Source organism: Lonchura striata, chromosome 1 (genome assembly GCF_050655825.1).
Source record: "Lonchura striata isolate lonStrDom1 chromosome 1, ASM5065582v1, whole genome shotgun sequence".
Lineage (NCBI taxonomy): Eukaryota > Metazoa > Chordata > Aves > Passeriformes > Estrildidae > Lonchura > Lonchura striata.
This window is the reverse complement of record NC_140703.1, coordinates 41,510,587-41,525,155: the sequence shown is the minus strand read 5'-3', so window position 1 is coordinate 41,525,155 and position 14,569 is coordinate 41,510,587. Positions and strand designations below refer to the sequence as shown.

The window sequence follows — 14,569 nt, the reverse complement described above, 5'->3', positions numbered from 1 at the left end:
TCCTCCAGAGGATTTTTGGGTAAAACTTAGGGGAGCAAAATGAGGATTGAACTGTTAAATGTCCCATGGTTTAACTGAGGAGCTGCTTATGCTATGTATGTCTCTACTGCAGAACACATCACAGCTCTCTGGTGCTGAGTGGACACAGCCTGGGCTCAGTAAATGGCAGAGGGAGCAGCTTGGCTCTGCAGCTGTATCCTGTGTTGCCTGCTGCAGATCAAGGTGCACTTAGATATGTAAGCTCAGAGTGGCTCTCCATGAACCCATAGAGGTGTGACTATGTGTAACTACAGCAAGGAAATTATCTTTTTCCTGTTAGTGAAGGATCCTTGTGTGCTTAACCTTAACCATGTGCTTTGCAAGGTGGTGGTGTCGGTGCTGTGCTGGAGTGGCTTCAACAGTTTTTCCCTGAAAACAAAGAAACTCCATCTTCTGCAACATCAAGTGTAAATAAGTGATAACCAAACCCAAGTCAGTAAGGCATGAATGTCTTATCTAGAGGGAAACCAAGTCTAGTTTGTGTGTGGAGAGGACACAAAGGCTGTGTCTCTGTGGTTAGATGATAGAGTTGTAAGGAGTGTTCCCAAGAACAGGGGCAAGTTTCAGGCATAGCTACAGACCAGGCTGTTAACATCCAACCTTTGAGTGAGTGTGTTGGAGCGTTTTTAGCCATGTACAAAGGTACTGCAAGTTAAGGATCACTAGTGGCATTTTGGACAGAATATCCTGTTTGGATAAAATAAGTTTATGAGGTGTGTTGGCTCAGCTGGGCTCAGTGAGAATGGTCACGGGTATATTTAATTTATGACTATATGTGTGGCTTTGCTGCCTTCCTTAGTTTGCTCTCTGGCATCCACCAGAGGTATGAATTCCCCTAGAATCAGAGGCTGCTAGCAGCATTAATTTACCCAAAGAAGATAGAGCTGTGCAGAAGTCTGTGGTCACTAATGTGGACATGCCATGTGCCCTGGCAGCTTCAGGATGATCACAACCTGCTTTTAGGGAAGCCTGCCTGAGATCCTCCTGCAGGTGCACAGTCAGGCAGCGCCCAGAGCCGCTCCTTACCCTGCAGAGGCCTATTGAGTTACATCTGTAACAGTTTTGTTTCATAGTAGGCTTTTGGGTGCTTACAACTTACCGGGAAGCAGTGAAATGCATCTTAGATGAGGAAATACCAGTGTGCTTTATATCACGTTTAGCTTTTTCTATTGATTCCAGCTGGAGAAAGGGCAAATCTGAAGGAGCACGAATAAATGCAGAAGCTACACGGCATTATGGCAAACATCCAGGGAAGAAGCAAATTCAGCTTCTCTTCTAGCCCACTTGGCTTATTTCTGTTTGCTTCCAGTCCTTAGAGAAAGTCACGATCCGAATCTAAAGTGCTCTGGGTGGTTCTGTGATTCAGGGCTCCTGGGTCAGGGAAAAGCAGACATTCCCCATGAGTCAAAAGAAATTTGAATGCTGACACGCAGCATGGTTTCTTTCTTTGGGGGCTCATAATGGATTTTTCTGGTCTGGGCTATTGCAGAGGAAAGATTTCCTTCAAATTTATCAGTGTGGCAGCTAAAAGATTTTGAGCTTTGGAGAGCTTTTGAGCTCCATTCTAGCCCAAGCAGTGTGTTCAGAAGCCACACTGCCCAGCACCGTGAAGAGGGTGCTTTCCAGTGCCTGCTCCTTGGTCTTCTCCGTGAGCATTGGCAGAGTTGCTGGATAAAATGAAAAGGAGCCTTTCTGCCATGTAGCTGATTGTCTTTCTTCCATGTAGGTCCCATTTTTTTGGCCAAGACTGTGCTGACAATGTAATTTTCATTCAGATTTGGGGGAGGTGAAATTTTCAGGAATTGCTTATGGATCCATTGCATGTGATTATTAGGAACAGGACTGAGAACTAATTAGCCATTAGTCTACTTCCAGGTAGTAAACATACTGGTCACTGGCAAGAGTCTAGCTATTCCCTGGCTGGCAGCAGAGCTGGTGGGCCCAGCAGATTCCATCCTTGCTGTGTACAGCAGGTAGACCTCTGAGCATGTTTAACCCATCAGTAAGCTTGAACTGTGTATACACACCGCTTGATGTCTGGCTCTGCCAATTCTTCAGCTTCAGACAGTGCCAAAAATAGCTTTCCTTCAGGCTTTTGGGGTGAGCCTTGTAGTAATATTTCCTTCCCAGGGCGGGCCAAAGGACAGCAGTGGTTCACAAAGCAGAGTGTGACTGATGCTAGACAGAAGGTCTGGCCTCCCCTCAGATTTCTAACCATGACCTCTTTTGCCAGTGTGACTCACCGCTGGGCTGGGAGAGCGGCCGCAGTCTGTGTGGGTCAGCTGTAATTGTCACAGCTCATCTGCCCCGTGTCGGATGTGCCATTTATTTCCTGTGGGAGCTGTGACAGTGGTAATCAGTGTCCCACCACCCTGCTTTAAAATGAAGTAGTGTTTATTAGAACAGAGGCGTGTATTGTGCAAAGAGTTGACGTTCCCCTAAAACACACTCAGTGCTTCACAGCTTGGTCACGTTTACTGCAGCAGATGTGTCTTCCCCAAAGAGATGCTTTGTGTCAGCACTCACCCCTGCTGCAGTCAGGGTCTGTTTAAATCTCTCCTGGCAGGCAGCTGCACCAGCCACTCCCTGTTGATCTGTTCTCTCCCAGCTTCAGCCAAACCACGTCTGCAGGTTGTCATGGTCGTCCCCATTGTGCTTCAGGTGTTACTTGGAGATAGTTGTCTCAGAAGCTGTTGAGTGGCTTCCCCATCAGGGCATGCTGAGCTCTGTGATGTGTGTGTGGGGATTCCCTGCTCTCCCAGCCCAAGTCTTCAGTTCAACCAGAGAGCTTAGTGTGATGGGAGCATGGGAGCTGCACATCACATACAGTCATGCAAACAGAGACATACAATTGTTAAGTTTTTGGTGTTTTTAGAGGTTTGCACAGTTGTGCCACAAACACTGAACTAAGCCCAAATCAGGCTGATTTTTTTGGGTGTTTTACTGCCTGTTCTCCCTTCCCTCCGTCCTGTCTGGTAACTCCATTTTGTATCCCCAGTTTTCACCTAACACATTTGAACTAAGTGCCATGAAGGGACTGAGTTGATCACCCATTCTGTTCTGCTCCTGGCTCTCCTGTAAGCCAACAATGAGACCAGGAGGTATCTTAAAGTTGGGTCTAGGGGGACCACCTGTGTTGCTACATCTGTAGCCTCCACAGTTCCTTTGCCATAGGTGACCCTGCCTGAAGCCCAGTTTCCCTGTTCTTCAGTGACTTGAGCAAAACATCCACCTCTCTGGGGAGAGACATGAAATGCAAGTTACCAAGACAGTGCGTTTCCAGGTGCCAGCCTTAAATGACCTTCATTAACAAAAGTTGTCTTGAATTTCAGGTCTGGGTATTTGTCTGTGCTTTGCTAACCTGCAGTTTCCTCTTTAGGGAATTCCCAATGAAAGCTGGAGGCTGACCAAGATTAACGAGCGCTATGAGTTGTGTGATACATACCCTGCCATTCTGGCTGTGCCTGTAAACATTCCCGATGAGGAGTTAAAGAGAGTGGCATCCTTCAGATCCAGAGGACGCATTCCAGTGAGTGGGACAGAAGAAGCCACTTTGATGTGGTTTTGTTACACATATCTTTGGGCAATAAGTAATACCAAGATCAAGCTGAGTAGATTCCAGGGAGCAAATAAGTGGTCAGCGGCTAATAAAAGTGACAACAACATGTTTGAGGACATAGAAAACAACACTATCTGCTGAAACTACTGTTGTGAAAGACATGTAGACTAAACCAAAACTATAAGATAAGATAATTTAGCACAACTCAGACCAAATCTCAGTTCAGTTCACGGGAAACACAAGACAGCCCTGTTTGGCTGTTTACAATTGTCTGGCCTACTCTGACTTTCAAGACAGAGAAATACGTAGTGATAAGTCTTGATGAGAGTGTTTATTTAATGAAATTAAGACAAAGCACATTGTTATGATTTCAGAGGTAACTGGTTTACTCCTCAAGTCTATAGAAAATTCAGTCTGTTCCTAAAGTGCTTAACTTTTACATGGTGTAACATAAAGTAAGACATAGCCCACATACTGAGTCCCACAACAGCCAGAAAAATAGTCTGCATCATATTTAAAACAGACTCAAACAATTTGATCACCTTTTGTTTGTTCAAACTTTGGGACTGCCACCAGAATGAATAAAGCCAGAAGAGTTCTTTCTTTCATTCAGTTGTGATTTAATAGACTCCAGCCTTCTGGAACCCCCTGACAGAGAATCCCAGAGCAAGCCATCACAGGTAATTCACTTCACTGGTTTAAGACATTTTTTCCTTTATTTATTTTCCATTTGTTTCCAAAGGTCCTGTCATGGATTCACCCAGAAAGTCAAGCAACGATCACTCGCTGTAGCCAGCCCATGGTGGGAGTGAGCGGCAAGCGGAGCAAGGAAGATGAAAAGTACCTTCAAGCCATCATGGATTCTAATGCCCAGTCCCATAAAATCTTCATATTTGATGCAAGGCCTAGTGTGAATGCTGTAGCCAATAAGGTTGGGTGCTTTTTCCTCTGTCTAAAACTGGGAATGTAATAATTTAGAGCACATTTCCCACCACCATTTCATATTATTCTTAAGGATCACAAAAGGGTTTTCACTGCAGAAGAAGTCTGAATGCAATGATCTGATTCTCTAGGCAGACTTATTCCTACACTGGTATCTGTAAGATATCAGTATGACTGCTGATGATCCATTATATTAATTTACAATGGGAAATGACATTGGAAGAAAAAAAAATTAAGTAGTACTGAGGCCAGACTCTAGCATCCTAGACCTTGTGTATCACCATTTTTCAATTCACGTGGTTGAAAGACTGCTTCCTCTAACAGGGCTCAGAGCCCTGTCCAGTCTGACTTTGAATGTTTCCAAGAATGAGGCATCTACCACTGTTCTGGAAAACCTGCTCCAGTGTTTTACCACCCTCATTGTGAAAAGTTTCTTCTTTATGTCTAGTCTGAATCTACCCTCTCTTTTTTTCAAACCACTACCCATTGTCTATCACAAGAGGCCCAACTAAAACATCTGTCCCCATCTTTCTTATAATTCTCCTTTAACTACTGGAAGGCTGCTATAAAGTCTCTCCAGGACCTTCCCTTTTCAGCCTTTCCTCACAGAAGAGGTGCTCCAGACCTCTGTCATCTTTGTGGATTTGATCCAACAGGACCCTGTCTTTCCTATGCTGGGACCCCAGAGCCTTTGACACAGCTCCCCACAACATCCTTCTCTCTAGATTGGAGATGATGGGCAGACAGTGTGATGGATGAGAAGTTGGATAGTCACAGCCAGAGGATACATGTTGCTGTAGTCTCTCCATCATAGAGGTCACTGGGCTGGTCAGGCAGGATTTGTCCTTGGTGAAGCCCTGCTGGCTATCCTGAATCACCTCCCTGTCCTCCACGTGCCCTAGCACATCTTCTAGAAGGATCTGTTCCATGATCCTGCCAGGCACAGAGGTGAGGCTGACAGTTCAGTAGTTCACAGGGTCCATCATTCTACCCTTCCAAAAATTGTGTTCCATGCCATCACTTTAAGCTTTGTTTTAATGGTGGAGCTGCTTTGTTACAGTAAAGACTATTTTATTTTTCTTTTTTTTTTTTTTTTTTTTCAATCTGCCTTTCTCACTACTTAGGAAAGGCAATTAGTGTGTGGGTTATCCTCCTCTGTAATAGTATGGTAAATTTTTAAATGATAGATTAGCAAATGTAATGAGTTAATGGCTTGAATGGAGATAAATTATAATTACAGAGGAAAAGAAGGCTTGTAATGTGATATTCTTTGGTAAAAATTACAGCATTCATTGGGTATTGCAGAAGGGAGACACAAAGTGTGTGCCTGTACATGTTTTCTTCTAGCTGTGAGATAAAGCCAATGTTTTTTGCCTGCTTTAGATAGCCCAGCCACTGTGGTATTTTTTCAGCTGCTATTTGCTCAGGACAAATGTCTGGGATAAAGTACAAAATATGGTTTTGCTTAATGATTTGTATGTGAATTTTGTTCTTCAGGCTAAAGGAGGGGGCTATGAAAGCGAGGATGCCTATCAGAATGCAGAATTAGTGTTCCTGGATATTCACAATATTCATGTTATGAGAGAGTCACTGAGAAAACTGAAAGAAATTGTGTATCCCAATATCGAGGAGACTCATTGGCTGTCTAATTTAGAGTCAACTCACTGGCTAGAGCATATCAAGGTATGTATGTCTGCATCCATTGCATGTGACTGAGCAACCAAAGTCCTTACCAGTCAGGGAAAGAAATCCAGAGCTAACTCCAGGATTTTCAGCTCCTTGTAAATTTAAAGACTTAGAATTTGTTTTCCATTTATAAGCAATTAAACCTGTAGTTTCTTGGAGTGGGAAATCTTAAGGAGATGAGAAGAGGGACAAGAGAGGGGGCTGAAATACTGAAAGATGGTGTTTTGGATGTGAAGAATGATGTAATTGTGAAAGCTCTGCTTAGAACTCAGGAGTCACAGAGTTTCAAAGTCCTTGGCTCAGCTCCTTGACATCCTGGCGTTATTACCTGGCCCAGACACGGAAATGCTGGGAGTTTGGGCCCTCTCAGCCTTTCAGAAATCCAAGCAGAGTCAGAATATGGAGGCAAAATGTTTTGACTTCTCCAGATGCTGGTTTTCAAATAATGTGCTTTCTGTTCTAAAAATGTCCAGCTTACATTATTGCTCTGCTAATGCAGAGAGGGGCAGATGTGCTCCTTGGGCAGCTGCAAGGTGATGGCCATTTCTATCACACACAAAACACTCCTGCATTTAAATCTTGACTTGTCTAAGGACTGAGTTTTATGCAAAGGCTCTTCTAGAGTTGTGCCTACACTACAGTTCAGATGTGTCATCATCTTGCTGGAACAGAAAATGTGTTCACCAGTTTGCCGTCCTAGTTATAAAGGAGTTGGAAATGATTTACCATTCTCCTTGAGGCAAGCAGAGCCCTTGGTTTGTCCTGTGCTGTCACTGGCCATTTTTCATTTATAGTTTCTGTTCCAAAGAGATTTTGTAATTTGTTTCTTCCCTTGTCCTAGCTCATTCTTGCTGGAGCCCTTCGGATTGCTGACAAGGTGGAATCGGGGAAGACGTCTGTGGTTGTGCACTGCAGTGACGGCTGGGACCGCACGGCCCAGCTCACCTCTCTGGCCCTGCTCATGCTGGATGGCTACTACCGCACCATCAGGGGCTTCGAGGTGCTCGTGGAGAAGGAGTGGCTGAGCTTCGGCCACAGGTTCCAGCTGGTGAGTCACTGGCCCATGGAAGGCACTGAGCAGAAGGTTGTTATCCCTCTTGGAGGATTTCAGAGGAGTTTAAGATTTCCTGTGAGAAGTTTCCAGCTGAACTCACAGGAGAGAGGTGAATGATTGATATTATTGTTTTCTACCTATAATTTCATTCACCTCTTAACCTCCTTGAGACTGTATTGGTTAGATACAGGGAACAGGTAGTATTTAAATGTTTCAGGTATCTGACTGATAATGTCATGTTCCCATGCTTAGGTTTAAACTAGCGGTGTGCTTTGGGTTCAGTGCTGGCATTTCTGCTGAGAGCTGGCAGACACCACTGGGGTATTTTTTGTCTTTCTTTCTGATTCAGTCCATTTTCTCAGACTGCTTGGGCACCATCATCTCAGAAATGCTTTGGCATTGAATAGGTTTGGGAATTCGTTTATAGCCTTGACCTCACATTTTCTTCAGACGCACTTTATTTTTGGAGAGGCTTCTAATTATTTAGGTGAAAGAGCAGCAGTTTGAGCCTGAACCAAGAGTAGTTTGTGCTGGTGCCCTAGCAGTTGGCAGAGAGGCAGCTTTGTGGGCTTGTGACACAGCAGTTTGTTATGGTTTGCACGGATGGGAATTGAGAGAGCCTTTCAGTAGTATCCTTTCAGTCTTTGTTCCTATTGTGTTTTGCTCATAGCTGTTTTCTAGTGGTTATTAATTTTGCAAGGGCTAGAATAAGATCTGTGTGCAGTACTTGCAGGGGTGGGTTGCACTGTCAAATGCTCTGAGGAAGGTGGGGAAACTAAGGCACTAAAGCAACTGAGGTTCTGCTGCAGCAAAACTTGTTGTCTGGTATTTGAGCAAAGAGTGTTTTAGCTTCTCCACTGTCTAGGCAAGGAAGATACTGACAGTGATTTCCTTTGGTGAGGGGAGAACGGTATTGGGGATCTCTGTTACTTACATGTTCTTGTTCTACCTTTGTACAGTACCTGGGGCTCCCAGCTGATACATAACCAATAATGTACTCTGCTAGTTCTGAGGAGTTGTGGCTCACACGTGTTGGCCACACAGCACAGTCAGGGTTGGAGGCTGCTTCTGGGAATACTGTCATTGCTGCCTCTCTGGAGGTGGCAGGAGATGGGCTGGGCTGTGTTTGTACAGCTCTTGGAAGCCGCGAGGTGTTGCGTGACGGTTATCGCTGCATGCCGTGCCTGTAGGTAGTGTTTGCATCTAGCACCCTCTACTACTGAGGTAGCCAGGACAACAGCTGCAACTGAAGCAAAAAGCATTCTCATTTTTCTTCCTTCTGAACTTTAGCTATTAACTGAAATCAGTGCCAGCATAGCATCTGGAGCCTCTACTCAAACAACTCTTGTTTTAACTTAGCATGAAAATATCCCCATAAAGAATTTTCACTTCAAAGACAAAGAGAGTAGCTATCCTTCACTCCTTTTACCCACTGATATGGACAAAACAATATTAGGACTCATTTGAAGTTTTTTAAAGCCGTTGAGAAAGGTTTAGGTGACTGAGAGCAGATCCCATGAAGCAGTTTCCCCACGAAGCCCTGTGTGATTGGTGTTCTTTGTCCTGCTGGTGCAGAGAGTCGGCCATGGGGACAAGAACCACGCGGATGCGGATCGCTCTCCCGTCTTCCTGCAGTTCATCGACTGTGTCTGGCAGATGACGAGACAGGTAAACTGCTGGGTGGCACCCGTGTCCACAGAGACATGCCCAGTGCACTGAGACTGTGTGGTGGCTGCACACAGGAATGATTTCCAAGCTGATCTGTGCAGGCTCTCCTTCCTGGGCTTGTGCTCTTGCTTTGATTCTGGCAGCAGGCTTTTTGGGAGTCTGTTTAGCAAAGAGCCTGAAAGCACTGGCTACTATATAAGTCCCCCTAGCATGGTGGATACAACAGATCTCTGTTACCTCTGCTCAAGCTGATGCATATGATGAGGTCAGGACGTCACAACTGGGTCAGCCTGGGAAAGAGGAGGGTGGTTGTGAAGGAGGAAGGCCTCCTGCTCTCCTCTCCATCACCCCTGCATGTCTTTGCAGTTCACTGCATTTATTCTTACTGACTCTTTGTGGAGCTTCAGTTGTTCTTGTCTCGGGTCAGATTGTTTCTGCACAGAACTCAGCAACAAACACAGCCTGTGTCCATAAACCTTTCCCTCCTGCTGACCTCTTGTCACAAGGTGCCTCCCTGCTGTTCCCTCTGGGAAGTGCTGTGTTAGGCATCCAGGTTATTTCCATTTGGCCCTGGGAAATTTCCACTTTTTGAATGTATTTATTTCACGTGTGCCTTCTGTTCACAGTCTGGCTGCGTGGCTTGTCATGAGGGACAGGCATAGCAGAGCAAGCTTCAATTTGAAGCAGCACTGAGTGTACATAAATACAGTGCTCTAACCCCTTAGACCTCTGGCTTTTACTCAAAATTCCACTCTGAACATGCAAAGCAGCTTTCCAAGAGGGAAACTCTTGCTCCTGGAAGGAGCAAATATGACCCTGAATATCCAGCCAGGCAGGGAACAGGGATAGATTCTGTTCTAGAAATCAAGAGACCAACTCCTTACCAAGACCACAGCATGGGATAAAGTTTATTTTCCTGTTTTAAAATCCCAGCCTAATTTTCTGTTTCTACCTAAAGTTTCCTACAGCATTTGAGTTCAATGAGTACTTCCTGATCACCATCCTGGATCACCTGTACAGCTGTTTGTTTGGGACCTTTCTGTGCAGCAGTGAGCAGCAGAGGGTGAAGGAGGTAAGAAAGCTTCTCTCCAAGGTAAAAGCCTGTTCCCGATTGCTTTAGCTGGCCAGATATTGCTACAGAAGCTGGTTCTTCACTCAGAGATAGTTGTAGATGTGAGTCTGAGAGATGCCAGGCCCCCTTCTCCACAGCTGGGACTTGGGGGATTTTCCTGTTTGCATAAACTACTGCCTGTTGGAGGCTTCATGTTTCAGAGCAACACCATCTCCTTTCTGGACACTCTGTCTACTTCCAGTTAGTCACAGGTTGAATAGCTCCTGGTGTCTCCCAGGCAGTGGAAATGCAGTTTTACTTTGAACTTCAGTTTACTGTAAGCTTCTCTGTGGGAACTGGTACTTTTTTGTTGAGCCTTTTCTTTGCAATGATCCCTTTAGGGTGCTTTTAACTACCTCGTGTGTGCTGTCATTCTGCACACACAGGTTACAGCAAATAACTGGTCTTTATGTGCGTTCCTGCTGTGCTTGCATCTTCCTGGGAGAGGACAATTCTCCTACTATTATTAAGGACGTGCCTCTCTGTCCTGCCACAAGCCAGCTCTGCCCTGCAGTCTGGCCAGGGTTTGTTTGCCCAGGGAGGAGCATAGAGGATGTGTACATCCAGACCCAGTCTGGAATTAGAAGGAAAACAGTGGCACTCACTCTGTCTCACCTACCTAAAGATGAAGCATTCTGTCACCAAAGGCTGCAGCCTAACAGCACAGAGGTACACGAGGCAGTGGTGTGTGGACCTGATGTGATTACATGTGATAGAACATTAATTAAAAATAATCATAAAAACTAGGTGGAAAATAAAAGTGATAGCATTTTACTATAGTGGAATCAGTGTCCCTGTTTCTCTGGAGTCCACAGTGATTGAATAATTGTCATTTCCAGGAAAGAAAATCTGTATGCTGTTTACACATGGGCTTGGATTTTTTTTTTAAAGGCCTCAGCCTAGTGAAGTACTTAATCTAGAAAGCACTTCAGCACTGGTTTGAGTGGGAGTATTCACAGGCGTAATTATTCCACTAGATCAGGGCCTAAGTCAAATGTTTTCTTTTCTTCCTTTGCAATTAAATACTCCAGCAAGTCCTCCAGGAGCACTTCAGAGAAGTGAAGTTTAACTAAAGCATTGGGAGTTCACATGCCAGTGTCCCCTCACTGTAGCAGTGGTGATTCCTGATCTGTGTTGACAGCTGGGTGGGTCAAAGGGGTTGTTCTGTGCCATGGTGCGTGGGCCTGCCTGCATCCATGTGCTTTGAGTACAATAACCACATCAAAAGAACAGTTTTGGGGATTTTTTTTAAGCTACAAAACACAACCAGCTCCATATTAATGACAGGCATATGGCTATGCTGCTAGTTTGTAGATAGCTGGAATTCGTATGGCAAATAAAGCCTCCTCCACCCCCTTCCCTTACAGAGCCTTCCAAAAAAGACTGTATCACTTTGGTCTTACATCAACAGCCAACTGGAAGACTTTACTAACCCCTTGTACGTGAGCTACTCCAACCACGTCCTGTATCCCGTGGCCAGCATGCGCCACCTCGAGCTATGGGTCGGCTACTACATCCGCTGGAACCCCAGGATGAAGCCCCAGGTACGCCTCTTCCTGCTCCTGCTTCCCTCTCTGCTAGTACCAATCCTGTTACTTTGGAGGTCAAGACCTCTAGGTAATGTACAGACTTACGCTGCCACTGCTTAAATCTGAAAACAAACCCTAAATTCAAATGCCAGCAAGAGCAAGCACGACCTTGAGCTGCCTAATGCAGGTGCCCAGCTGGACATCACCACATTGTGAAATCTAGAGGAGCTGAAGATTCCCAGTGAACTGGGAAATTTCTCACTTCGAATGTGGGAAAAATTATCTGAATTCTCTTTACAAAAGATCCTAAAACCCCCAAGACTTCTCTGAATGTGGGGCTCTATATAGGAATTTTGGGGCTGTATTTAAATTACTGGTGATGGGAACCTGCTGCTTGCTCTGGCTGCCTGAGGCACAGGGGTCTGACCCCAGCCAGCAGGGAAGCTGGCTTGCCCAGGGCAGGCATCTCAGACTAGCACTCTGAGCATGACCCTGAAGGCTGACATCACTTTTTAGTAGAAAGGGACAAAAATTCGCAATTGCCTCAGTGCCCATCTGCAGGTAGCAGTTTTGCAGATCTGCAGCATTAGAGACAGGAACCCAGAAAACACTTTGCAGTGCTGACTGTTCAACAGCCAGAACTATGTGAAAATATTTAGAAGAATCTGCCTGAGTTTTTTCCTCCCAAGCCCCTGAAATTATGTCCAGGCTGAGATGCCATGGCAAGTGTCCCCCAGAAATGTCAGAGATCAGTTTGGCAGCCATCATCTTTCAAAATAAGTACAGACTGTTTTGTTTAGCCACCATTGCACTGTGCATGTTTGATCCAAATAAGCAGCCAGGAGCCAGAGCAACCACTCAGGTACCTGTGGGCTGGAGACTGGTGACACTCATGTACCTCCCTCCCTCGTAGCTGTCTGTAAGGTCAGCAGCAGTTGTGCTTCAGGCTCCCTCTTCCACGCTGACCTCCGAGTGCTCAGCTGCACATTTCCTTGCAGGAACCTGTTCACAATCGCTACAAGGAGCTTCTGGCCAAGCGGGCTGAGCTGCAGAAGAGAGTGGAGGAACTGCAGAGAGAAATCACCAACCGTTCCACCTCGTCCTCGGAGCGAGCCGGCTCTCCCGCACAGTGCGTCGCTCCTGTACAGACAGTTGTATAATACAGACTTTTTTTGCTGATTACCTTCCCAGGACCATGAGGGGCAGCTTTTATGAAACCTCCTGGATTTCCAGCATGGTGCCTGGGAGATGCCAACTTATTTATTTATTTCTTTCCAGGGTAATTTATTAGTACTGTAGCACTAGAGAAAGCTTAAAGCAAAAATCAACACAGACAAGACCCCCTATGCAATTACCCTTCACAGTGGCTAGCTTAGAATACAAGCCAATTGCACTTGCCACCTGTAAGAGGCCTGGAGCTTGCTCTTTGTTCACTGATGTGCTGGAAATCACATGGTTTGAAAGAGTCTGTGAATGATCATGAAGTGCCATGGAGGAGAAACATCTTCTCAGAAGTTTGAAAGGCCAAACCTGACTTTGTATTGGAGCTTCAGATGCAGCTGTGCCATCCCACACCCTCCTGCACAGCAGAGTCAATGCAGGCGTTTGCCAGCACACCTGGAAACAAGCAACAGCAGTGTCTGAAACACGTCATTCCCTTCACCTCAACCTAGAGCATAGGAAGCCATGTAAATGATGCCTTATTGAAAGAAAGGGCAGCTTCTCCCAAAAAAACACTGTGGTAGAGGTGCAACAATACAGGACTTGATTTTGTAGGACAACGTTTCCTTCCATCTCTGCAACTTTGGAATCTCACTTATGGTTTACAGTGGGTGTGCCAGGATGCAACTTAAGCACCTTTATTGCAGAGGGGGAAGCACAGTGTGGCTCCCCTGGGCTTTCCACAGCTCCTCTGGCCTCCAGTGCCTCATAGTCATCAGGGGAAAAGGTAGTGGAATACCAAGGGGCACATGTGAACTGCTGGGATCAGCCATTACATTTTGCTTGGGTAAGCATAATTAGCAATTTTAATGCTTTTGTGCAGGGTTATAGTGGTGTACTTACGGTATTTCAGCTTTCTGCTAACTCATGGAAGCAACTGTGCATCAACCAAAGATGCCTGCCTGCATTGCAACTGCTGCTTTAGGTTTCTCCGGCAGGCTGAACAGCTTAGCCATTTTCTAAACCCTACCTTTTTCCTCATAGTCTGCTTCAAGAACTGGTGTCAGTCAACTAAATTCAAGCTGAAATTGAATTGTAATACAAAAATTTACTGTAGGAGATACAACACATACTTGGTGAAACCATGTCTGCTTCCTTGCTCTTCCGAACAGGTAAGCACAGGGTTGCAGGGGAGGGCTCTTAGAGCAAAGGCAGTTAAGTGTGTGCAAGGCTGCTTCTCCACTCTGCTGAGGAGAAGGGGGTACTGCTTGGTGTGGGTTCCTGTGTTGCTCTTTTAGGATCAGATCTAGACTGTGGTCACCTGTTAGCTGCTATTCCACTAGAGAAGGATTTTTGAAGGGAGTGTAAGAGCAGACCTATTTCCACCTAAGAAATGGCCTTTCAAAAACCACATTCTTTCCAAGGCAGTTAGCAGCCATTTCCTCCTGCAGTCTCCACTTCTGCCTGCTCTGCTGCTGCCATCACCACACCATGCTTACAGAGAAATCCACAGCCACCTTCTGACAGGATGGGCAACAGGCTGCACAGCATCACCACAGTTGTTATGGGGTAGCCTGTCACATTATGTAGTGCAAAGAATCCACACAAAATACTTTCTAAGGACTTGGATTTGCTTTGAGGTTAAAGGGCAGGTCTGCTCTTACCTACAATCACTATATAAGACGGTTTAAAGCATTGTTCTGTATTAGCAAATTGACTATGTGTGTATATTTTGTTTCTTGATGAAGGCTGTTTGGTTTCCTTAATGCTAATAAAAACTGATAAATTGATAAAGTTCCTGCGCTCTTATTTTCAACTAT

The 14,569-nt window shown here is 45.3% G+C and overlaps 1 protein-coding gene across 2 annotated transcripts in view; it reads left to right on the top strand.

Moving 5' to 3' along the window:
- MTMR2 (myotubularin related protein 2) overlaps nt 1-14,543 on the top strand; it is a 60,844-nt gene extending 46,301 nt beyond the window's left edge. For both annotated transcript variants that reach the window (XM_021536549.3, XM_021536550.4), the window contains 8 exons: nt 3,419-3,568; nt 4,341-4,529; nt 6,038-6,223; nt 7,068-7,274; nt 8,856-8,948; nt 9,907-10,020; nt 11,427-11,603; nt 12,587-14,543. In XM_021536549.3, coding sequence (XP_021392224.2) covers nt 3,419-3,568; nt 4,341-4,529; nt 6,038-6,223; nt 7,068-7,274; nt 8,856-8,948; nt 9,907-10,020; nt 11,427-11,603; nt 12,587-12,748 — 1,278 coding nt within the window. In that variant the 3' untranslated portion in view covers nt 12,749-14,543. The remainder of the gene's footprint in view (nt 1-3,418; nt 3,569-4,340; nt 4,530-6,037; nt 6,224-7,067; nt 7,275-8,855; nt 8,949-9,906; nt 10,021-11,426; nt 11,604-12,586) is intronic.
- Nucleotides 14,544-14,569: the final 26 nt, after the last annotated feature.